Here is a 25,903-nt window from a genome sequence, read left to right on the forward strand (position 1 = left end):
TTGGGAACACCTTTCTGAAAACTCAGTATACCTTATTTTTTTCTTTCTTTCATTTTTTGCTAGTGGAATCAGGTCACAAAAGGTTAGTATACCTTAAAGAGTGTTTCCTCTGGACCACGTGGGCATTGGAGAGATAACATGGTGTTTTAGTTCGGTTTGAGTAAGGTCACTTAAACGCTTGCTTATAGTACCCCTATAATACCCAAGGCCTCCTCCTCAGTGGGAATATAGAGATTGCTGAACGACACACAGTTCTTGTCTCCATGGTGCTTATCCTCTAAAAAGAACAAAGCAGATAATAAGTCATTACAAGTATGACGACTGTTACCAACGAGGGTCTGCACTCCAGTTTTTCTTATTTTATTTTATTTTATTTTATTTTATTTTATTTTATGTTATTTTATTTTATTTTATTTGAGACAGAGTCTCACTCTGTCTCCCAGGCTGGATTGCTGTGGTGGGATCTGGGCTCACTGCAACCTCTATCTCTCTGGTTCAAGCGATTGTCCTGCCTCAGCCCCCCGAGTAACTGGGATTACAAGCACATGCCACCACACCCAGCTAAATTTTGTATTTTTAGTAGAGACGAGGTTTTGCCATGTTGGCCAGGCTGGTCTCAAACTCCTGACCTCAAGGGATCTGCCACCTTGGGCTCCCAAAGTGCTGGGATTACAGGCATGAGCCACTGTGCTTGGCCAAAGGAGAAATGATCGGTTTTTCTCACTTTAGAGGGTCAAGTATAGATGATGTTCATACGACACGAGGATGTCTGCAGATTGTTTTACGGGCAAATTTTAGAGTAAAGGCTTATTATGGTTCGATTGTTTTGGAGCAAGTTTCTGGATAAAGCTTTATTATCATGGTTCAGTTGAAGGTTGCTATTTCATAATTAATCTCTTTGTTCGTTGTCACCCATCCGCATTACTGACCCAGATAGTAATGTAGGGAAAGATAGAAAGGGATCATATAGCCAGGGAAGTTGTTGGTGCTGGAACTCCCAGGCCCCAGCCTGGAGGATCTGATTTAGGAGGAGCCCCTTCCCCATTCTCAGTGAATTGTTATGTTCCAGCCAGAGTTGAAAATCCTGGTCCTGCCTTACTGGGTGCTGTGGCTGGTCTGCATCTTCTTGGAGCCCAGGATTGGTGATCATGTTGCCTAAATCCTAAACCAGGCCTTTGTGGTCACCTTAAAAGGATCCCTCGCCCCAGGTGACAATGTGCTGCCCTGCTACCAGAAGTTGCTGCCTCACCCTGCGTCCCAGAAGTCACGGCAATTTCCCCAGCAGGAGGAGAGAACTGTGCATTCTGTGTGCAGCACACTGCCTGGGAGCACGCAGCCCTGCTTGCCCCGCCTTGCGGGGTGAGGATTCTATTTAAGGTGGTCTTGTGCGCCTAGATGTCCCAGGCACTCACCACAGGGCCTCTGAGGTCTGCTTGGATTCCAGAGGTGTGCAGAGGACCTAGGGTCCAGGTTCCCCTCCCCCTCAGGGGTGGGGCATTTTAACCCCTGAGTGGATGCTGATAGAAGTGCTCATCTTCAGATATTTCTGCCCCCTCCTCTTCCTTCCTGGCACCACATTCCTCAAGCACCCTCTCCCTGATATTCTGTCCCATCCTGGGACTAAACATGTGCTGTGTCTTTAAATGGGCGGAAGTGGCTGGCAGTGCTTTGCTTGGGTACTGCATTGATTAGGAGATTATATGGAGCTGCGGGAGCTGCCGCCTGGGGGAAGAGAGGTGCAGGTTCTGCTAGGTTTGTGCTCTCCTCCCAGGCTCTCCTTGGCTTCCTTCCCCAAAGCAGCTCAGAGCTGGTGTGAGGTGAGGGTGGGGGGCAGCCGGCCAGCCTGGCTGTTGACGGCAACTCCAGGGCTTGTTTCGCGCAGCCTTGCCAGCATTACCCATCCTCATCAGAAACTGGCAGCGGCAGCCACAGCTCGGGCAGGCGGCTCCAGCCCCAGGCTGGATTTGCAGAATCTGTCTTTCGCCTCCAAGCCTGGCTTTCAGCTGGGAGAGGGGGAAGAAGGGGCAGTGGCAGCAGTTCTTCTGGCTCTTTCTCCCTTTCTCTCTTTCTCTTTCTGTGTTCAAGTCACATTACATGGGATTCTGTTCTTTTGGGACTTCGTCATCTTTTCCAATATGTCCTGGGACCTCCGGAGCTGTAACGGGGATGCTAAGGACACGGTCAGTGGATTATCGTGACTGTACTAATGAAAGGATTCAAGCTCTCCTGGTAAGTAGAGGAGGGATAGGGTGCCTTCCTCTTCTGCCTTTCTTCAGCCCTGTGCTCCCTCCAGCACCCTCAAGAGGTCTCCTTCATTGATGCCATCTCACCAGGCATCGAGGGGTTAAGATGTGGGGACTAGGCACTTTAAAAGTTGGGGTACTCTCCCTGGCTCCCCTAGCTTCTGCACTGCTGCAGTATTTTCCTTACCTTCTTCGAGGGCAGGGGTTTTGTGGAAGTTGAGGGGCAGTGGAGAGAATCAAACTGCAGCTAAAACGTTCTCCAACTCCGAGTACGTGAGGAGTGGTGCGCACAGAGGGAACTTTGTAATAAAGAAGCATCCCTTCCCTTTGGCGAGGTGTTGTGCATCTGCATCAGGCTGGGGGTGCAGTTGTACTCTTCCTTAGCCCTGACCAACACGTGATTTTGGGGGGAGTGCGGGGGCCTTTCTCATGTCAGCTGCTTAGGGCAGGCAGTCCCTAGGGGCATCCCTCGGAGGGGCCAGGCTCCATCTTCTAGGATGCATGGTGTCCAAAGGCTAGTGGACCACCACCTACCCCAACACAAGCACTCACCTTCGGCCTTTGCAAGTGCCTCTTCTGGGCTTAATCTTGGGACATTAAAGGCACCTCTCGCTTGGGGTGTGGGAGTAGCTGTATTCTAGCTACAGAAGTAGTCAGAATATTTTTACCTTCCATTTAAAAAATAAAACCTTTACCTCTCCCTCTTTTTTGACCCAATAAGGAGATTGCATGGGCAGGTGATTTGGCTTTTTATCTGGTGTAGAAACTACAGATTTTGCTTGGAAAACTTTGCCATACCAGTGATCCGGTACCCCTGCAGGGTGGCATGTGCAGCTGCCTGAGGCCTCCTTCAGAGGAGAAAGGCTCCTTGGACTGGGGAGGGAGCTTTCTCCCTGAAGAGGGTGGAGGGTGGGAGGAGGAGGATGAGCTTGGGAGAGCTCCCAGCAAGGATGAGTCCTGCCTTCATTGCGGCTGGCTGTCCACACATGGGGTGGGGTGGTGGCAGGTCACATCTCTGAGTGAAAGGTTGATTTTCAGAGTCAGGGATGGGTGTTGAGTGATTTAAGGCATGGGGTCCTAACCTGGCTCTGGGCCACATTTGGCCTTCCAGGCACCCCTACCCTAGATTAAACCCTGACAGAATGTCTAGTCCAGCCCTCCTCCTCTAGGGAAGAGGGTCCTTTAGTGGGTCTTGAAAAGGCACTTTGCAGAAGGCAAAGGGAGGTGCTTAGTTTCTGCAAGTGTAACTCTCAAGGACTGCGAGGCCCCAAAAGGTGATGAACATCAGTTATCCCCCAGCCAGGAGTTTCTTTTCCTCAAGCTTTGCTATCCCTCTCTCTTACGTTTAGTCCTTGCTTTCTTGGGGTCTGGTACCCCATTCTTTCTGGGTGGGAGGCTATTAGCAGTGTTTATTGTCACTGGGAGTTCCAGGTCCAGACCAGCAGCTAAAGCTCTTCCTTATTCCTCAGTAGAGCCATGCTCGGTCTGTAGCTTGGATGAGGCCTCCAAGAAAAGCCCAGATGCTGCAGGGACACTGGGCTCTTCATCAGAAACCTCTCCACATCCTTCCGCGCCCCTGCTGTCAGCACACCCAGCTTGGGGCTGAGGGGTAGCTTGGCTGTCATTCAGGATGAGACATCACTTTAACAGAATGCTCTCAGCTCAGCCTGGGTTGGTCCTCAGGGGATGTGCAGAGATGTTTGCCTTTAAAAATCTGCCTTGAGCATCTCTTGATGCATTTCAACAAGGAGAGCAGTGTTAATCTGGGAACTGTAATTGGGATAATTTTGTCTTCTTCAGCCAAATAAAATTTTACAAGGATGGGAAAATTTTGTCATTTATCTCTGCCTTGATACTGTTAGATCCTGTGACCCATTGTCTCATTAAGTACAGGTCCATTTTGGTCCAGGGGCCAAACCTTGTAGTTGTGGATGAAATGCAGCTCCCTTTGACAGTATCCCAACTGGTACTCCCTACTCTCTGGTACTCAGGTGCTGATACTCAGGGTACTAATGCTGGTACTCTGGTACTGGTACTCAGGGTACTCCCTACTCTTCCAACAAGGAGACTTGGTAGAAGCAAGATGACCAAATCTGTTGACTACCTTGATAGCACTGTCTACATATGGAAGAGAACGAACTTAATTAAAATTATAATGTTTGAATTATTTCTAGAAACAACTCTGGAATGCCTACTATGGGTTGGTGATATAAAAAATGATGGTAAATACTGATAAGAACAATGGTGACTAACATTTGCTGAAACTATGTGTCAAGCACCACAGTAAACTCACATGGAGCTCACAGTGTTATGATAAGAATCCCCATTTTATGGATGGGGACACAGAGTTTAAGTGGCCTGCGTGAAGGCGTACAGATAGGAACCAGGCTTTGGGCTTGCAGCAGGGTAAGTTTCCCCAGTGATTCACCTGTCCCTGGTTACTCCTCTTCTCTAGTATAATTTCTGCTTTGTGTAATGCCATGCTAGACACCAGCTTTTTTTTAATGTTCTGTTGTCTCTTATATTCATTAGGTCAGTTAGTTAGACTTTTAAAAGTGTGTATAAATATGTTATCTCATTTGATTCTTACTATAACCCCATAAAGTAGCTGGTGTCTCCATTTTAGAGGTAGGGAAATGGAGGCACAGAGTGGTAAAGTGAGATTTGATTAAATTAATGCAACCAGTTGGTGGGGAAGCCAGGATACACTCTTACGGCTGAACTGATTTCAGAGTGGGGACTAACTACCACAGCAACAGCATGGTGTGTCTGCCAGGCCTTCTTTCCCAGAGAGCAGGCTCAGGGTCTGTCCATTCATTTACTCATCCCTCTCTTCATTCTACAAATGTTGATCAAGTATTGTTTTTGCAGCCCTGTTGTCTACGCATTGTGAAGTTAAAAAAATGTAAAGGACAATGCTTTGGTCTTGTAGGGGCTGGTAGCCTCACAGATGGAAGGAGGCTCCCTCACACCTCCGACACGTGTACACGCAAGTCAGTACGTGCTAAGGGATAGATAAGTGCGGTGAACAGCAGACACTTTAGAAATACATTTCAGCTGGCATGGCAGAGAAGTCTTACTGGAGTAATTGAAATGTGAGGGAGGTTCAGAGGCTGGACAATTGGTAAGTAAAGGCTGTACTTCACACAGCTGTACCTCATGGAGTTATGAGAGTATCACTGAGGATGCTTTTGGATGAAGATGACCATGACATATGTCTATGACTGACAAGTGGCTGGACTTTGAGATAGAAATCTCCCCCAGTGCAACCCCTCTCTCTCAACAGGGTAGGAGCTTTAGGCTGTCTCCAAAGAGGATTCTATGATTTCTTCTACTGGTAACTTGGTGAGCAAGGTAAGGGCAGTGGTGGAGGAGACAGAGAGGAGGTGGCATTGACAAACAGATGGGACTGTGGCCAAAGCTTCTGTGGGGCATGTAGTGATTTGGAAGCCAAGAAATTGGTTTTTTAAAGAGTAACTCACCAATCTTCCGCAGCTTCTACATGGGTATTTTTTTTTCTTTTGGTGACGCAAAGATAGTCCTAATTCCTGTAGAGCCTCAGAACCTCAAACACTAAGAAGGTCTCCAATTTTGTGGGGCCGCTCCCCCTCCAGATGGTTCTGGCCCCCATAGGACTAGGCAGATTGTAGTGACATCTGTCCGAATTCTCTGTCCTTGTGTTCCTAGTCCTCACATCTGCTGGGCTTGGTAATGCCGTCTCCAAAGAGCCTGGGGGCTGTGACAGACCTTCAGGAAAGTCAGTGTGCTGGAAGAATTTGATTCTGGAAAAAAAAAAAAGGTTGAGAGAAAGTATAGTTCTTGATAGAGAGCAGGTGAAGCATATCTGTGGCGAGGGCTTAGTCCTCAGATGAGGGGAGTTTTGAGTTTCTCCGTGTTTGAGTGGGTGAGTGAGCAGTCTTGCTACTTTCACACTGTTTAGGAGGATGAGCACTGTGTGACAGAACCTACTTACATTCTTCACAGGTAACCAGGAGAGTCCATTTTTTTTTTTTTTTTTTACTTCTTCATATTTCATGACCATTAATGGTCAACAATATTTTATTTGATAGTAAATGTCAGTTCTCTACTGTACCCATTCTCTTCAATCTGTTGGCAAGCGGGGTGCTGTTCATTCTTTAGCTGTTGCCTGGACCAAATTATCTATTTCTCTAGATTTCTTTTGTCTTTTCTTTTTTTTTGAGACACAGTTTAACTCTTGTCGCCCAGGCTGGAGTGAAGTGGCGAGATCTTGGCTCACTGCAACTTCCCCATCCCCTCGGGTTCAAGTGATTCTCCTGCCTCAGCATCTTGAGTAGCTGGGATTACAGGCGCGTGCCACCACACCCAGCTAGTTTTTGTATTTTTACTAGAGACGGGGTTTCACCATGCTGGCCACGGGGTTTCACCATGCTGGCCAGGCTGGTCTCAAACTCCTGACCTAAGGTAATCCACCTGCCTTGGCCTCCCAAAGTGCTAGGATTACAGGCATGAGCCACCGTGCCCAGCCTCAAGATTCTTTCTGTAAGAGGTCTGCTCCAGAGGAGGGAGCCCTAGACGTGGCCCCTGCACACCTCCTATAGAGCCAGGCTTCCCAGCCATGGAAATGTTTACCAGAAGGTGAGTTGCAGTGAAGGTTGGGTCCCTTCATGGCTTGAGATTCTGGAGAGATGACTCCTGAACCAGAACCTTGTAATCACCTTTTGGCCTGCTGTGTGGCCCTGGTAGGTAACTTCTGTTTGCCTTGGGTGGTGGTGTTTTGAAAGTGGGATTAAATGACAGTGTTGGGTGGATTAGTCGGTCTCTCAGCTTCCTTTTTAGTAATGGTTTAGAAAAAGGCCAGAGTCCTGATAGAGCAGGTTGCTTGTGATGTGGACTGTTTGTGTTCTTCTGTAGCCAGCAGGGGACACTGAAAATAAACATTCATTTGAAACTATTAAATATTCATTTACAAACATCACACAGCAGGCACACCCTCCTGCGAACAGTGTGAGATTTACTTTATTATTCTGTGGGATGGGAATTGGAGTTTTCCCATGGTTCGGTAAGTCCAGGACACTGAGCGCTGGTCATCTAGGCATTTAAATCCCTTGAGTGAGAAGGACAGCTCAGGGCGAGGACTGAAACTTCTGACTCTACAGATTTCTTAAAAGGATAAGCATTTCTCACCTCTCATCCACAGTTCTACTTTAGTAAACTGTACCTGGCTTGAAATAAGCAGCAATAAACATTATTTGCTTTGTTGTGTTATTGTCGTCATCATTACTACTCTAAGAAGAAAGAAAGAATGTAACTTTGTAGCTGGCAGAGATTGTTACAGATCAGACTGTGAGTCCCTAAGGTTCATTGATGCTGCTGGCTCAAAGCCCTTCCCTCCCGGCCTTCCTGAGGCTTATTGTCATTGAGTTTATTCTTGCTGGAAGAGACGGTTTAGAGTTTCTAATGAGAGAACTTGAAGACACTTCTCGTCTCTTGCTGAATTCTTCGGAAGACTGGACATTTGTACCCTAAATGAGTTATTAAGGTGAAAGGATGTGATGGACTACATATTGCTAGATGGTTTTTTATTATTTATTTATTTATTTATTTATTTTCTGAGATGGAGTTTTGCTCTTGTTGCCCAGGCTGAAGTGCAATGGTGCGATCTTGGCTCACCACAACCTCCACCTCCCTGGTTCAAGCGATTCTCCTGCCTCAGCCTCCCAAGTAGCTGGGATTACAGGCATGCACCACCACATCTGGCTAATTTTGTATTTTTTTGGTGGAGACAGGGTTTCTCTATGTTGGTCAGTCTGGTCTCAAACTCCTGACCTCAGGTGATCTGCCCACCTCAGCCTCCCAAAGTGCTGGCATTACAGGCGTGAGCCACCATGCCCGGCTTGTTTATTAATTCTTAATGCTATTCTTTGGTTTGTGTTTGCAGAAAGATGTTGAACTAAACTGGGTTATGCCATGATAATACCATTCCCTCCCCCTTTCATCCCAACCAGCTTAACTCATGCTAAATTTAGTTCTTGATCACTCCAAGTCCCCTCAGGCTCTGAAAAACTCTCTAGGGAGGCTATCCTGCATGTGGCAGGCAGCTCAGTGATCCAGGCAGTAGAATGTCATGGCCCTTCTACTGCAGTGGTCAGGGTGGAGTGAGGAGGAGGGCGTGGCTCTTAATGCTCCTTCCTGAAAGTGAATATACTGTCCCTGCACTTGCCACACATTGGCCAGAACTAGTCACGTGGCCCTGCCTGACTGCAGGAAAGCTGGAAAATGTGGCTTCTGAGTGCAGGAAGAGGGGAGAACTGGAAATATGAGTGAGCACTCATCATACATACCACTGCTGCAGAGCTGCTTTCATGGGTAGTGTGGGCACGGGCTCATGCCCCTTCCTAAGACACAGCAGTGCTTCCTTACTGCCTGTAGAATGAAGGCCATCATCTGAGATGTCATGGAAGACCTCATGTGACCTTACATTTTAGTTTGACACACCATAGCCCACAGGCCAAATTCGGCTTGATGCCAGATTTTGTATAGTTCTTCTAAACTAAGAATGTTTCTTTACCCTTTTAAATGGTTGAAGAAATTAAGAGAAGGATAATATGACAGGCAAAAATTATATGAAATTCCATACCTTTTATTAGAACACAGGCATACCAATTTGTTTATATGTTACCAATGATCACGTTCATGCTACAGCAGCAGAATTGAGTAGTTGTGACAGGTCTATGACTGGCTGATCTAAAACATTTATTATCGAGCCCTTTACTCAAAGTTTGCTGCCCCTAGTTTAAGCAAATAGAGATACTTCTCAAGTGCAACAAAATATGTTTTTACTGGATAAAAACAAGTTTTGTACTTGTTGCCCAGGCTGAAGTGCAATGGTGCGATCTTGGCTCACTGCAACCTCCGCCTCCTGAGTTCAAGCGATTCTCCTGCCTCAGCCTCCCAAGTAGCTGGGATTACAGGCATGCACCACCATGCCTGGCTAAATTTGTATTTTTTTAGTAGGGACAGGGTTTCTCTATGTTGGTCAGTCTGGTCTCAAACTCCCGACCTCAGGTGATCTGCCCGCCTCAGCCTCCTAAAGTGCTGGGATTACAGGCGTGAGCCACCACGCCCGGCTTGTTTATTAATTCTTAATGCTATTCTTTGGTTTGTGTTTGCAGAAACTTAGCTAGCAGTCCTGCTGTTCTAGGTACTGTAATGATAATGTGATGATAAGGATACTAATAATAATATGTCTAACATTTAATTTACTCTATATTTTATTTATTTATTTATTTTTATTTTTATTTATTTATTTATTTTTTGAGACAGAGTCTGGCTCTGTCGCCCAGGCTGGAGTGCAATGGGGCAGTCTCAGCTCACTGTAACCTGCCTCCTGGGTTCAAGCGATACTCCCATCTCAGCCTCCTGAGTAGCTGGAGCCAGCTACCATGCCAGCTACCGTGCCAGGTTAATTTTTTTATTTTTAGTAGAGACAAGATTTCACCATGTTGGCCAGGCTGGTCTCGAACTCCTGACCTCAAATAATCCACCCGCCTCAGCCTCCTGGAGTGCTGGGATTACTGGCATGAGCCACTGTGCCTGGCCTCAGCCTATATTTTAAATCTTATAAACCCACAGCAATTTCTTTTAATCTAGATACAGATTAATTCAGATTTCACAAGTGAATAAACTAAAGCACAGAGGAGCCAAGTACTCCATGCAAGGTCACACAGCTCAAAAGCGTTTGAGCTGGCAGTCTGACTTTAGAGTCCATGCTTTTAACTACCACAATTACAAAGCAACTGGAAGACAGGTCTTTGTCTATGAGAAGACATGAGACTAATATGAAAAGTTTGAGGAATAGTGATTTATGAAGACAGCATTTAATGGTTTGAATTACAGTTGACCCTTGACCAACTTGGTGCTTAGGGGCACCAACCCCCATGCAGTCAAATCTGTGTGTAGCTTTTGACTTCACATCTTTTTTTTTTTTTTTTTTTTTTTTTTTTTGAGACGGAGTCTCGCTCTGTCGCCCAGGCTGGAGTGCAGTGGCACAATCTTGGCTCACTGCAAGCTCTGCCTCCCGGGTTCACGCCATTCTCCTGCCTCAGCCTCTCCGAGTAGCTGGGACTACAGGCGCCCGCCACCACGCCCGGCTAATTTTTTGTATTTTTAGTAGAGACGGGGTTTCACCATGGTCTCGATCTCCTGATCTCGTGATTCACCCGCCTCGGCCTCCCAGAGTGCTGGGATTACAAGCGTGAGCCACCGCACCCGGCCGACTTCACAACATCTTAACTACTAATTGCCTACTGTTGACCAGAAGCCTTACTGATAACACAGTCAATTAACACATTTTTGGTATTATGCATTATATACTGTATTCTTGCAATAAAGTAAGTAAAGAAAATGTTAAGAAAATCATAAGAGAATATATTTACTATTCATTAAGTAGAAGCAGATTGTCATAAAGGTCTTCATCCTTATTGTGTTCACATTGAGTAGGCTGAGAAGGAGAAAGAGAAGGGGTTGGTCTTGTTGTCTCAGGTGGCAGAGGTGAAAGAAGATTTGCATGTATTTGGAGTTGCACAGTTCAAACCCATGTTGTTCAGGGGTCACTTGTACAATTGCCAAAGAACTGCAAGAACAGAGATGGAGAGGTAGTAATGGGCAAAAGAAATTGAGAAGGGCTGAATGGAGGAGATGGGATATGGGTTGATCCTTGGAGAATGAAGTCCATTGAGATTTCAAGAGAGAGGAGCAGGCCGCGCGTGGTGGCTCATGCTTGTAATCCCAGCACTTTGGGAGGCTGAGGTGGGTGGATCACGTGAGGTCAAGAGTTTGAGACCAGCCTGGCCAACATGGTGAAACTCCGTCTCCACTAAAAATAAAAAAAATTAGCTGGGCATGGTGGCAGGCACCTGTAATCCCAGCTACTCGGGAGGCTGAGGCAGGAGAATCGCTTGAACCTGGAGGCGGAGGTTGCAGTGAGCCAAAATTGTGCCATTGCACTCCAGCTTAGGCAACAAGAGCGAAACTCCATCTCAAAGAAAAAAAAAATAATGAGCGCATCTCAGGCAAGGGAGAAGCAAGACTGGGCCACAGAAATCAGACTGAGGGCCTTGGGAAGGGAGGGAGCTGAGCAGCCCGGTCAGGACAGGGATATGTGGCCATGCAAGGGTAGACGTTTAAGTGGCAAAACAGGGCTCACCTACAGACAACCTCAAAAGTGAGGCAGAGGCCTGGGCTTGCTAGACTCAGTGGGAAAAGCCTTCAGGCTCAGGACAACTAAAGAGCATGGAGATGCACTTTCCAATTCAGTGGGCCGGATGCTTGGGGCTGAGAACTGGAGTACACACATCCTCAGTGTGGGAAGAGCTTTAGAAATTACATCATGATACCTCTGTGAGCTTTCCATTTAAAAAAAATCTCATACAACCTTAATACAACCCTACAGGAAAGGTGGTTTTTTGTTTGTTTGTTTGTTTGTTTGTTTTTTCCCCATTTTATATGTTAGGAAACAGAGTCTCAAACAGGTCTTAAATAACTGGCCCAAGACCATATAATAAACGGCAGAACTGGGATAAAACTGAAGAGGTGCTGCTCTAAAGCCTGTGCTCTTGACCTCCACACTCCTTGATGAGTGAAATGTTGAGTGAATCGGTAGCTTTATATTTCACAATTGAGAGAAGGTTTGCTGAGGGGGTGCAGTCATCGTTTTTGGATGGTGATGTGCTCTTTATCAGTAAGTGATGCAGTAGAAAATAGTTTCCCCAGTCTACCTTCCCTCATAGTGAGCCATGGTGGATGTCACAGCTGATCTGGTGGCTGTCACTTCAGGGCTGGGTTAGGAGTTATTACAAAAAAATTGTGAAGTATATCATGCATACACAAAAATGTATATGATGTATCCATACAGTGTAAAGATGAACACTGTCTGTTCACCATTCAGTTAAGCATTAGAACATTGCCTATACGTGTGAGGCCTTTTTTTTTCTCTTTTAAAAATCTATGGCAATATGCAAAGGCTGGGAGGACAAGCCCCAGAGAATGGAAATCTTGGGAAATGAGCACTGAGTAGGTTCCCGAGTCTGGGTTTGAGAGTCTCCCATTTGGAGGAGGCAGGCTATGCTTCTCAGCAGGTGCCTCGTTGTTGCAGCGTGGGGATAAATGGCTGCCCAGAACACAGAATACCCTCCCTTCAGCTATGTGGTGGGCCTCTGGGGACAGATGCCCATGGTTTTGCTGCTCACTACTGGTATGACTATGGAGAAGTTACTTACTGTCCCCAAGCCTTGATTCTCTCATCTATAAAATGTGGTTGGCCAGGCGTGGTGACTCACACCTGTAATCTCAGCACTTTGGGAGGCTGAGGCAGGCGGATCACTTGAGGCCAGGAGTTTGAGACCAGCCTGGCCAACATGGTGAAACCCCATCTTTACCAAAAATATGAAAATTAGCTGGGTGTGGTGGCACATGCCTGTAATCCAAGCTACTTGGGAGGTTGAGGCATGAGAATAGCTTCAACCCCAGAGGTAGAGGTTGCAGTGAGCCGAGATCTAACCACTGGACTCCAGCCTGGGCGACAGAGCAAGACCTTATCTCAAAAAATATGTAAATAAAGACAAATAAAATAAAATAAAATGGGGTTAATGACATCTACCCCAGAGGGCTGTTGTGAAGACTGTCAGGATTCAATGAAATAATTCGTGTTGATGGTCTTGGGATGGGGCCTGGCACGTTATAAAAGTTAGCTGCCCCTACATTTTTTTTGTTTTATATTTGGCACTATATACAGAAAACACGGCTACAGTCCTTGCCTTTCCTGCACTTAAAGTTTACTATTGTTTTTCATGCCTTAGGTGGGTCCAGAGAGTTCTGATCATTATTATTTTTCTAGTAGTGTCTTTCTTAGGACACACGGTCACTATCAGTCAGTTTGGCCCTTCCTTTCAAGTGAACAGCCTCCCCAGTCATGTGTTTTGGTCTCGTTGCTGGACCTCTTCCATCTCCTGTCCCACAAGGGTATGGTCACTTGACCACTGCACTGGAGGCTGGAACTTGTTCTACGTTTACTGGAAGTGTGACTTTGGGCAAGGCACCAATGACCTCATCTCTAAGATGATGGGCAGGATTAAAGCAGTAGATTGGTCTCTCGGACTTTCGGGGGCTTCATGCTAAGGATCTTTAGTGTACAAGACCGTTAATATTCTTCCTGAGTTTCCACTAGGTTCTTTCTGCCCCGTCTTGAATTAATTGTTTGTTTACTAAACTGACATTTCTTGAGTACCTACTGGGCTAGGTGGCAAGCATAAAAGGATGGGTCAGAACTGGTTGTTGCTCTAGCAGAGTGCCTGCTGTCATGGGGGTAGCCAGAGCCGGACCTCCCTTTCAGGTAGGGTCTTATAGGAAAATTCCACTGGAAAACTCAGATGCCTCTTATACTGTAGTGCAAATAGATTTATCTTTCAGTTCAGACCTCTTTTTGGGCCCTTTCTCCTGAGACTGGGAGACTCTTTGTTTCATAATTGCTTCCCTGAAGTGACCTCAACTTTTTTTTCTTATTGAATGGTCATAGTTTACATCCAGGGACATTATGACAATGACATGCAAAGCTCCTTTATTTTCTAGAGGCTTAACTTGACAAACCTCAGGATGCAAATTTTGGGAACTGACCACTGAGCTTTTGAAGGTGATCTGCTGCGCTGGTTGCACATTATTTTCCTCAGGCTTCTTCTTGATCTAAAATGTACCTTTTTATGCGTTTATCTTGCGTCTGTTAACTCTGGCATGTTCAAATGATTTCTATCAACCCCCTGATTTCATTAGCCAAGAGTTTCTACTTCACGTTCTTGCTTTCTTTGATATAAATAAGCAAAATACATTTGTACTCTTGTGGGGCCTATGAGTAACAGGAGCCAACCATTACCATTTAGCTATTGAGCTTTCTTTGTATAAGCCAGTATGTTCATAGCAGCAATGATAGTTCTCCTTTTTACAAAAATCTGTGCTTGGTGCAGTAAGTACTTAGTGCTGTTAAATGCTGAAGAGTATTGTGTGTGCAGCTATAGAATTGTTTTTTCTTGCTTGTTGTAGTCTTAACTGCTTTCTGTGGCTAAATTCTCCTAAGTGTGTTTCCAGGCATAAGTTAGGACAACTTTTATGCTGATCACTAGTGCTATAATATAATTCATAGTTGTCATCATTAGTCACAAGGTACCCTTAGCCACATCATTGCCAGGAAAAGGAATATGAACTACGAATGTGCACCTCTCTCCCTCTTTCTCCTCTTCTTGGGACGGGCTAAGCTTCATGCATTTGCTGCGTGAAAAACAAATTTATAACTATCTCCCATCCAACCTCCTCTTCATGTCCTCCTCTCCCAGTCATTTATACTGGGAGCTTTTGCAGCATTTTTTCGTTGTTCTTCCTCACTCCCCATGTGGTTCTGTCTTTGCAGTGTCTCCCTGACTTGTACTACTCTGTTTCCCATGACTCTTGCCATCTTCCTAATTTATCACCTTCTAGTGTCTTGCTTGGCATGTGCAACAGCCACCTGACTGATTTCCCCTTTTTAAAATACCTTCATTTTGATATAACGATATACTGTACAATTCACTCATTTAAGATGTACAATTCAATGGCCTTTAATTTGTAGCTATTACCACAGTCAACTTTACATCTCAACACCTCAAAAAGAATCCCCATACCATTTACCTAGCAGTCCCTTACTCACCCTCACCCCTCAGCCCAGCTCTAGGCAACCACTTTCTATTTCTATAGATTTCCCTATTCTGGACTTTATTTTATTTTATTTTATTTTTGAGACAGAGTCTTACACTGTCGCCAGGCTGGAGTGCAGTGGCTCAATCTGGGCTCACTGCAACCTCCATTTCCCGGGTTCAAGCGATCCTCCCACCTCAACCTCCCGAGTAGCTGGGACTATAGGCATGCATCACCATGCCTGACTAATTGTTTTTTTTATTTTTAATAGAGACAGGGTTTTACCATGTTGGTCAGGCTGGTCTTGAACTCCTGATCTTTCCTCAGGTGATCCACCCACCTCAGCCTCCCGAAGTGCTGGGATTACAGGCGTGAGCCACCGCGCCCAGTTCTGGACTTCAATATGAATGGAATTATATGGACTTTTTTTTCTGGTTTCTTTCACTTAGCATAATATTTTCAAGTTTCATCCAAGTTGTAGCATGTATCAGTACTTCATTACTTTCTCTGGCTGTATAATCTCTTAATTTTTAAGTTCAGAGCTAGGCTTGGTGGCTCACACCTGTAATCCCAGCTACGTGGCAGGCCAAGGCAGGAGGATCACTTGATCCCAGGAGTTCAAGGATGTTACAATCAACCGTAATCATGCTACTATACTCTAGCCAGGGTGACAGAGTGAGACCCTGTCTCTTAAAAACAAAAAACTCCAAACAAATGGGTCCAATTTTCATTCAGCTGTCATACAAGTAACATTACCAACCCTTCTTCAACACCTGAATTTGGGCTAAATGTGGTGGCTCACGCCTGTAATCTCAGCACTTTGGGAGGCTAAGGGTAGAGAACTGCTTGAACCCATGAGTTCAAAACCAGCCTAAGCAACATAGTGAGACCCCATGTCCAAAAAAAAAAAAAAAAATTAGCCAGACGTGGTGGTGTGCACCTGTTGTCCTAGCTACTCAGGAGGCTGAGGCGGAAGGATCACTTGAGCCAGGAGGTTGAGGTTTCAGTGAGCCATAATCACACCACTGCACTCCAGCCTGGGTCACAGAGAGAGACCCTATCTCAAACAAACAAACAAACAAAACCCAAACCCTGAATTTGATTCCCATTACTTACAAAATACAGTTGACACCCTGAACAGCATGCAGGGTGTTCTCTTGGCTGTCCCCATCCTGACTGTCCAGCCTCATCACTCAGTCCATTCTCTTATTGCAGCTACCGACACCCTCAGCCATTCCAGGACATGTCACATACCGTTTCTATCTCTGCAATATTTAGTTCTACTGTTCCTTTGCTTATGCTTAGTGTTTCTGCCTACGGAAATCCCAGTTATCCTTCAGAATTTAGTTTCAGTACCTCCTCCCTGAAGAAATCTTTGCAGATTTAATTGATCCGCGAGTAGGAATTAATTGTTTTCTATTCTCTGAGCACTATGGATTCCTATAATTTCAATATCTTGGGTTAGATATCATTCTGTCTTTTATAACATATTAAATCTTCTCTAACAGTAAAGAGTTATCCTAATTTTTCTATCTTCCTTTTTTTTTTTTTTTTTTTTTGAGATAAGGTTTCTGTCACATGGGCTGGAGTGCAGTGGCATGACCACAGCTCACTGTACCCTTGACCTCCTGGGCTCAAGTGGTCCTCCCACCTCAGCCTCCCAGGTGGCTAAGACTATAGGTGTACACTGCCATACTCAGCTTTTTTTTTTTTTGTATAGACAGAATTTCACTATGTTGCCCAAACTGGTCTCAAACACCGGGCTTAAGTGATCCGATCACCTTGGGCTCCCAAAGAGTTGGGATTACAGGCATGAGCCACAGCACCCAGCTGAGTTATCCTAATTTCTCTTATTTTCTCAGTGTACTTTCTACAAGGCTTTACATGTAGTTGGTGCTCAAAAAGTATTTGCTGGATAATTGATGACACTTTGCATTTGTATAGTATTTTTGCTTTTTAGAGTTTTCTTACATATGTCTTCTCTTTAGAAAATTAGAATTAACTAATAATGTGAAGGGAAAGTTATCAGTAATTATAATTTGTTTGACTGTTGTTTTTTTAACACAAATTATCCATGGGCATTGTATAAAAATTAGAAAATATAAAGAGCCAAAAGGAAAAGAAATTGGTCATAATACCACCCCATATTAGCATTTTGGTTTATATCCTTCAAGCTATTTTTTCTATATATATTATAGATAGATACACACATACATTTAAGTCATCCTATATATTCTGATAATTAACAATATCTGATCTCTCTGTAACAATAAGTGTTGATTTTCATAGTTAATTTTAAGGATAGCATCACAAACATGCATCCCTGTCTGTCCAATCTACTTGTATTTGACATTGAGCTTATTTGTAGTTTTTTTAATTCAAAAATAAATGTCATGACTAGCATTTTTCTTTTCTTTTCTTTTCTTTTTCTTGTTGAGACGGAGTTCGCTCTTGTTGCCCAAGCTAGGTTGCAATGGCATGATCTCGGCTCATCACAACCTCCGCCTCCCGGGTTCAAGGAGTTCTCCTGCCTCAGCCTCTCGAGTAGTTGGTATTACAGGCATGTGCCAACACGCCCTGCTAGTTTTTTGTATTTTTAGTACAGACGGAGTTTCTCCATGTTGGTCAGGCTGGTTCGAACTCCTGACCTCAGGTGATCCACCTGCCTCAGTGTCCCAAAGTACTGGGATTACAGGGACTAGCATTCTTTAGATAGAAACCTAGAAGCCAGATTTCTGGGTCTCTAGTCCAAACTGCCCTTCGGAGAGGCTGTTCCAGCTTACACACCAAGCAGCAAGTCATGAGTACTTGCTTCCTCCCCATGTCCTTCCTTGCCTCGGTATTTCCATTCTTTTTAGCCTTTGCCAATCTGATATTTCAAAAATGGTATCTCAGAGTTACATTGGTTTGCATTTCTTTGATCGTTGGTAACATGTTATTAATTTTCGTATGATCTATTTATATTTCTTCTGTGAATTGCTTTTTTTTTTTTTTGTCCTTTGCTCCCTTTCTTGTTGACGTGTTTGTCTTTTTTATTGCTTGGAACTCTTTAATAAAGATATTAACCTTTGGTCATACATGTTGCAAGTACTTTCCCAGAGTTTCTTTTGTCCATTAACTTTAGGCTGATTTTTAGCCTATGTAAGTTTGTTGGTTTGTTTGAATATAAACACATCAATCACTCTTTTCCTGTATGGTTTCTACATCTGGAATTATTCACAGGAAGTTCCTCCTGAAGTTTAAGAGTATGTATATTCTTATCCTATGCCTTTTTTTTGAGTCCTTCTGTGATTTTAAAAATTAATACATTAGTACGCCTTGATATAATATTATATCTACTTTTATAAAACCTAGATGACTAAATAAATCTCAATCATGGAATTAGAGGGGACTTTGACAGTCATGTCCATTTTCCTAGCATCAGGTGCCAGGTAGATGAGTACCCCTTCCAGAGTGTGACTGGCGACCACTTCCCATCACTCCCCCATATTTTTCATTAGCTTTTCTAAAATTCAGCCACTTTATTTTATGCCAGCTATGTATTTCCTAGTACCTGTCCTTAGTAGGTTGGTTTGAGGATTAAATCAGTTTATAAATGAGATACAGAGCAATCTATGTGCACTGAGTGGCACACCAACATTCCACATATGTCTTGGTGTATGTGAATGCATGGATGGTGGCATGAACAGTGATGCCAGATCCCTGGGGATAATGTAAGATAGCAGCTCTTTCAATTGAAGCAGGACCTTGGCCAGACAACCAAGAGCACTCGCCAGTTACAAGGTCCCATAGGGAACATGGAAGGAAGGAAACATCATGGGATGCCTTTGAGAAGCGAATAGTCTGAGGGTTATGAGAGACCTCATAGGCACTCACAGACCATGCATAATGTACATCAGCAGGCGTGAACTGTACTGGAGAATTCCACGGGATGCTGGAGAGTTTGTGCTCTGGGAGAATTTATCAGGGATGGGGAGGAAGCACTGGGAGTAGAGCTTTGAAGAAAAGCTGGGACCACATAGGGTGGGTTTGTGGAATGAGGTCATTCTATGCGAGAGAATGATGCCAGCAAGTAGGTTTTTGTTTTGTTTTGTTTTTTAGATGGAATTTTGCTCTTGTTGCCCAGGGTGGAGTGCAATGGCATGATCTTGGCTCATTGCAACCTCCGCCTCCTGGGTTCAAGTGATTCTCCTGCTTCAGCCTCCCGAGTAGGTGGGATTACAGGTGCGTGCCACCATGCCCGGCTAATTTTTTGTATTTCCAGTAAAGACGGGGTTTCACCATGTTGCCCAGGCTGGTCTCGAACTCGTGACCTCAGGTGATCCACTCGCCTCAGCCTCCCAAAGTGCTGGAATTACAGGCGTGAGCCACTGCGCCCAGCCTAGCGAGTAGTTTTTCTTTTCTTTTCTTTTTTTTTAAATTAAAACAATGAAGTGAATTTGTTTCTTCCCTGTCTACCTCCTTTGCACTTGATCTCACTGTTTCCTCATTCTCAGCTTACTTTTTATACCTCCCGATTTTACTGCCGTTAAGAAATTGTCATTTTGCAGTGCTTGAGCTTCTGGGTGGGAAGACACCAGGGAGCAGGAAATAAACACATCTCAGAGAGCCTTCTGAGAGAACTCCAACCATAGCCTCTCTGCCAGCCTTCACTGCCAACCAAGGTAGAGGTGAAATTCCTGCTTTCTAAGATTTACCTGGAGCATGGTAGGCACTCCCCTATTTAACTGAATCAGTGAAAGAATAAAAATATACATGGACTTTCTGAGATGTGTAGCTGTTCAGGAAGCCGGTGAAGAACAGACTTGAAACCTCTGTGGCCAGGGAAGTTGGATAGGGGATGGACATTTGCTATGAAGGACATTGGTGTGGACACCTTGGGGGTGGCCATTCAGCCCTCACTAAGTTGGCCAAAGGAGGAAACCCTGCTTCTGGGCAGCTCCCAGTGTCACATAACAGCAAGGAAAAGAAACCTTTGAAGTGGAGAGAGATACCTATAAACTCTGGATATGAATGCTGAGGAAACCGGAATAGAGAAGTTAGTGCAGTTGGCTGGTGTTACCCAGAAACTTTTCTTGGAAGTCAAGTAACTGGGTAAAATACTTGCATTCCTAAGGTAGAAGGTCAAGAAATAGGCTTCTGCCTCCATATCTTTGATCCCATTTCCCAGAAGGATTCGCCATTTCCTCCATTGATGCCATCCTTTATCTCAGGGGTCAGCAAACTTCAGCCCGCTGCCTGTTTTTGTTATTTGTTCTAGGACATAGTCACAGGCTTTCATTTACGTGTTGTCTGTGGCTGCTTTTGCCCTATCACAACAGAGTTCAGTAGTTAGGACAGACTGTGTGGTCTGCAAAGCTTAAAGTATTTACTGTCCGGCCCTTTGCAGAAAAAGTTTGCTGACCTTGCTTTATATTGTTAGCAATTGAATAATTCTGAGTTGTTTTTCCACAAGACTCATGGTTTGCACCAGCCCATGCAGTTTTCTTAATGAGGGCCCCCTTTGCTCATGGCATTATTTGCAAGATTATTTACTAGAACCAGAGGTGTGGTTTGGGAATTAGGCCTCTTGAGGAGAGATTGAACATCTGAGCTGACTCCAAGACACACATGGAGTGGCTAGTGCCCTAACAACAGACAGTATTTGTTTCTGATATTTATTTACTGCTCAGTGTATGCCAATATTGTAGATAAATCAAGGCTAAGAAGTTAGGAAAGGTACCCAAAGTCAAGTACCAGGATTTGAACCCAGCCTGCAGGATAAAAGCCCTTGCCCTAACCACCCCACTGCTTCCAACCAAACGCCCAACCACCTTTCCTTCCTAACTTTCTACTCTCTACTCTGTTCTCTTTGTGATTTCTGGGCCAATTGTCAGTCAGCCTTTGCTCTTTTGGTTCATATACGTCTCTCTTGGAGCATTCACTCCTTGGCCAGTTTTCTTTTTGACCCCACCCCTCCTCCTGTAGGTGGCTTTCCAACCTTGCTCCAATACCCATTTCTTGCTAACTCTCCCTGGGAGGAAAACTTGAGATGCACAGGAGGTCCTGGGTTCCCTCCACATCAGCCATTCCTGCCCTGTCACTGAGCATTGCCTGGAGCGTCAGTTGTCATCCAGGTGCCCTGCCTTCTTCAGAAGCCAGCAGGTGCACAGAGAACCAGCTGGAAAGGGTATTGCCACCAGGGCCCCCGGGCCCCAAACTGCCAAAAAGGCAGCCTCTGGGCAGGCTGAGCTGGCATTTCTGACCTTTGTGGAGAGAGGATGTCCTTAAAGGGACAGCGAGCTCTTTTCTTTCCTGGTGGCTGACTGCCAGTTCAGATGCCAGGGGTCTGAAGAGGCCATTGTTCTGGCCATGGGAGATAGGGGCCAGACTGCCTAGTCTCTTTTTCTTTCCCTGTTACCAACTGCCTGTCCCCCTCTGATGTGCAGCGTGTCAAGTGTGGAAGGACAGTGAGCTGTCTCTGGTCACATACCCTCCCCTCCTCTGAAGGCAGCCTTGTCACCGAGGCTAAGGGACAGAATTGCCTCACAGCCACCAGCTCTCCTCCTCCAGGGCAGCCGCCCCGGTGCGAGAAAGAATGGTCTCTGCAGACTTCAGTGAGGTGCCCCCATCAGTTTCTATGCCCCAAGTGGGTGGGGTGAGGTGGGAGGACTGCAGGCGCCCTTTCTCCAGTGCCTTCCTTTCCTGCCCCACCTGCCCTAGAATCACCTTAGGTGCTTGTTAAAACTACAGATTCTGGGTTCCAATTCCAGAATTTCTGGGCCCCAGGAATCCGATTATCAATAAGCACACCACAGTTTGAGAACCACTGACTTAGTGATTCCCAAACCTGGCTAGTCATCAGAATCATGTGGGAACCTAGTGCATCAGAATATCTGCCTGGGGCCCATGAATTTGAGCAGGGTAGCTTCTCGTTAGTGGTCAAGAGCAGGTATCCTGGAGCCAGGCCCCTGGGTTTGAATCCTAGCCCCACCAGCTACTATGTGTATGCTCTTGGGTAAGTTTCTCAGCCAATCTCTGCCTCTTTTCTCACCTCTAAAATAGGCTTATGATAGTGCTCATTAAATAGAATTGTTATGAGAATTAAAGGAATTAATATTTATAAAGTTCTTACAACAGAACTGCCTCATTGATAAGAGTATTATATAAGTTTTCATGAAAACTTTCTCTTTTTTCTGGTAAACTAACTGATCATCTAAGTTGGAGATCACAATTTGAATAATCTCTTATCAGCAAGGTTGCCTGGCCAAGCTGGCTTTTCTATGTGCTTTACTAAATGACCAGCAGTTCTCTGAGCTGAGCCCAGGCTAGTCCTCAGTTCAGTCTGTGTGACTTGTTCTGCAAAGGCAGCCCTGTCATTTGTCCTCCCTGTCTTGTGGCTTACAGAGTGAGGAGAAAAATCCCTTCCTGGTTTCCACCACCAGGCAATGTGGACAGCATTGGCAAGGCTGTCCCGGGAGGGCCCAGAAGCCACATCTACAAGGCTCACTGACCTCTTTGGAGGGAATTGAAGGAAAACAAGCTGCAGGCCAGGAATAGCTAGACATAAGTACAAGGTATTATAATTACTACCCACGCCCAACTCGGTCCGCTGAGTTAAATTTAACCCTCTGCACAGTCTTCTGACCTCAGGGAAGGAGGATGGACAGAAGTGTCTGTGGGGGGTCAGGGTGGGTGTAACCAGGAGTATGTGGGAGGCATTACCCTCGGGAGCTCTGTCAAGCCAAAATGGGCACCACGGTTCAGCATGCATCCAAGTTTTCATTATAACTTCTTGGTTTTGCTCAACTACTACTTTCCTGAAAATGGTGCTGTTGGACTACATGTCTAGTATCCAGCTCAAGGTTTCTTTTTCTTCTTGTACTCTTTAATCTCTCTTTCTATTCACTACTTAGGAGTCTTATTTGTCCAGCTGCTTATGAATGTGGCATGAAGTATGTGGAGGTTGCGAGAGATGGCCAATCTGGGAGGACTGAGCTGCCCGGCTTCAATCTGACCCCGTTCCCCAGTGAGATCTGGGAGTAATCAAGGCTGGAAAAGGGCCATTGATGGAGTAGAGAATTCTAATGCCACACAGCAGACAATGGTATTTTATAGATCCTGATATCAGGGGTTTTGGTGAGTCAAATGTTAGATTATTTAGAAGAAAACCATCCAGTCCTCCAGGGCGTGTCTGTGGATGTTTTCCATCTTGACTACAAATGTCAGCATACAGGGACCCAGCAGTGGGCAGAGCTTTCCTAGCATCCACTACCTCCCACTTGTGCATATTTCACAAGACTTCCAGGAAGCTGCACAGGGCCATTTCTGTTCTTGGTGGGGGTTTGGATACCTTTGGTCGCTCTGAACCCAGAATGCGCAGTAGGAGCAGGGCCTCGGTGGATTGAGAGACACAACTTGTCAACCTGTCTTGAGAGAAGGATTTGGTTATCTAGTTAAGAATATCAACCCACTCTTTTGGAGGTGAATGAAAGACACCCCATGGTTTCTTTTCCTTTCCTACTTTTATCACCTCCTCTTTGGAGGAAGCTACAGAGGCAATACCTGCTTTGGGTGGGAATTGGGCTGAGCGAGATTGAAAGGCCTTTCCACTTTGGAGATCTGTGAGTCTATGGATATATTTCTGGCCCCCAGCAATAGAGGGAGGACCCCAACTCTCAATCTGGAGAAGAAGGATCTATAAAATAGAGGCAGATGGATATCCCTGGTGGTTTCCAGTACAAAAATCACATGGCCCTGTGCTCACTCCTCCTCTGGGGCTTTGCTGGATGTCACCTGCTACTGGGCACTGTGCAGACAGTTGATGTCTCAGAGTTGGGAGGTTTTTAGAGGGAGTCTGGACTGAGATGAGGATGTGAAACCAATCTCTTGACTAGGAACTCACCTCCTATGCACCAGCCTCTTGCAATGTTTGTAAGAGTGGCCTAAACTCTTAGAATAATATTCCTTATTATTTCAAACCCAATTATGCCATCTGATAACCTCCCTCTGGAGAAACAAAAAAAAGTTAAGACTTTTCTCCCCTTTTGCTTCCGCTCTCTCTTCCTCCTCTGAGATACTCAAAATCCTGTTTACCTTGAGGCATCTCTCCTTTAGTCTAAACATGCCTAGTTACTTTACAGTTTTGCATAGGGCAGGGTTTTTAGACCCGCCCTGTCTTTATTTATCTTTGAACAACAGGCCTTGCCGAGTATGATGCTTTCTAGGTATGCCCCTTACTGACATCATCAGTGGTGGGATTAGTACATTCCTTCACTTGCTTCAATTGACAAGGCCCAAGTGTGTTAATTATTCTTACGGTCATGTTGTAATTTTGGTCCATGCTGAGCTTTATGGCCTGCTGGAAGCTAGACTTTCACACTCCTGCGTTTGTGGAGGACAGGGCCTTGCCAAGGGTCAGGGGCTTATTCTGCAGTACTGCCTACCTCAGGCAGGCTCCAGCATCTGGGGTGGGTGCACGGCTGCATGATCGATAGTGTGTGGACTGTGGGATGGGAATCAGATTTTGGTTAGGGCCATGTCATCAGCGATGTGAGAAGAGATTGCAGTGGGGAGTGAGGCACTGCTAGGATGTCATAGCTTGTGCCCGTGGGTGAGTCGGTGTCTGCAGCTTGTCATTTGGCTACTTTTATCCTTAGATCTCTTCTCTCCTGACTCGTTCCCTTCCAGTCCCCACTAGGTTTAAATTGGAAGAGTCAGGCTGTGCCTATATATATACACACACACACACACACACACACACACACACACACACACTCAGACAGGACCTGGCAACCTCTCAAAGCAGTGTGAGCACAACTGCAGAAAGCCAGGCACCAGACAGCACTTCCTGGAGTCCATACCTCCATGCCATCCTATGGAAAGAGAAATAGGGGAAGTTCTCTGAGTAACTGCATGCAAGCACTCCTGATTGCCCTCTGGAGAGTCCAGGCTGAATTAAAGAGGAGCTGGATTCGATGCTTGAAAATGAATTGAATGCTTGAAATGAATATATATATATATATATATATATATATATATATATATATATATATGAGTCACTTTGTCACCCAGGTTGGAGTGCAGTGGTGCAGTCATGGCTTACTGCAGCTGTGAACTCCTGGGCCCAGGTCATCCTCCCGACTCTGCCTTTGGAGTAGCTGGAACCTCAGACATGTGTCACCACATCTGGCTAATTTTTAATTTTTTAAATAGAATCTAGGTCTTGTCATGTTGCCTAGGCTGGTCTCGAACTGCTCAGTTCAAGAGATCCTCCTGCCACGACCTTCCAGAGCACTGGGATTACAGGCAAGAGCCATTGTTCCCAGCCAGCCAAAACTCTTTAATGAGGATTGGTTTAGCATTTAGAGAGAGAGTGAGCAAGCCTCCCATCTGCCCAGCACAGCCTCCCGCCCCCTCATGGCAGTGTAGCTGTTCTTCTCTGAAGAGGCAGGAAGACGCTGGGGTAGGGAGAGGAAAGGTAGTTAGTTGGAGGTGATGAAATGGTCAGAAGAGAGAAAGTAGAAACAGGGCAGGGTTCGGCAGTGCACAGCCGGGTTGCTGGTCCCATCGGCTGTGGTCAGCATGGCTGCCTTCTCCTGCTTCACTTCCTGTGGCCACAGAGCCCAACTTTTCTGCATCTTCTTAACACTTGCGGAGCTGTGAGATGAAGAATGATTGTGGGGGCCGGGCGAGGTGGCTTATGCCTGTAATCCCAGCACTTTGGGAGGCTGAGGCGGATGGATCACAAGGTCAGGAGATCGAGACCATCCTGGCTAACACGGTGAAACCCCGTCTCTACTAAAAATACAAAAAATTAGCCGGGCGTGGTAGCGGGCGCCTGTAGTTCCAGCTACTCGGGAGGCTGAGGCAGGAGAATGGCATGAACCCCGGAGGCGGAGCTTGTACTGAGCCGAGATCGTGCCACTGCACTCCAGTCTAGGCGACAGAGTGAGACTCAGTCTCAAAAAAAAAAAAAAAAA

General features: G+C 45.5%; 1 protein-coding gene across 13 annotated transcripts in view; it reads left to right on the plus strand.

The window, feature by feature from the left end:
- The window catches only part of GRAMD1B (GRAM domain containing 1B), a 274,598-nt gene that overhangs the window by 168,799 nt on the left and 79,896 nt on the right, over positions 1 to 25,903 (plus strand). The window contains exon 1 of one of the 13 annotated variants that reach the window (XM_058446829.1): positions 1,684 to 2,229. The exons of 10 other annotated variants lie outside the window; for them this stretch is intronic. In XM_058446829.1, the coding sequence (XP_058302812.1) occupies positions 2,207 to 2,229 (23 nt within the window). In that variant the 5' untranslated portion in view covers positions 1,684 to 2,206. Of the gene's footprint in view, positions 1 to 1,683; positions 2,230 to 21,783; positions 21,940 to 25,903 lie in introns of those variants that run through there. 2 more of the 13 variants (XM_058446828.1, XM_058446827.1) reach the window with 2 other exon arrangements.

The sequence above is a fragment of the Hylobates moloch genome, unplaced genomic scaffold (assembly GCF_009828535.3).
Source record: "Hylobates moloch isolate HMO894 unplaced genomic scaffold, HMol_V3 SCAFFOLD_11, whole genome shotgun sequence".
Classification (NCBI taxonomy): Eukaryota; Metazoa; Chordata; class Mammalia; order Primates; family Hylobatidae; genus Hylobates; species Hylobates moloch.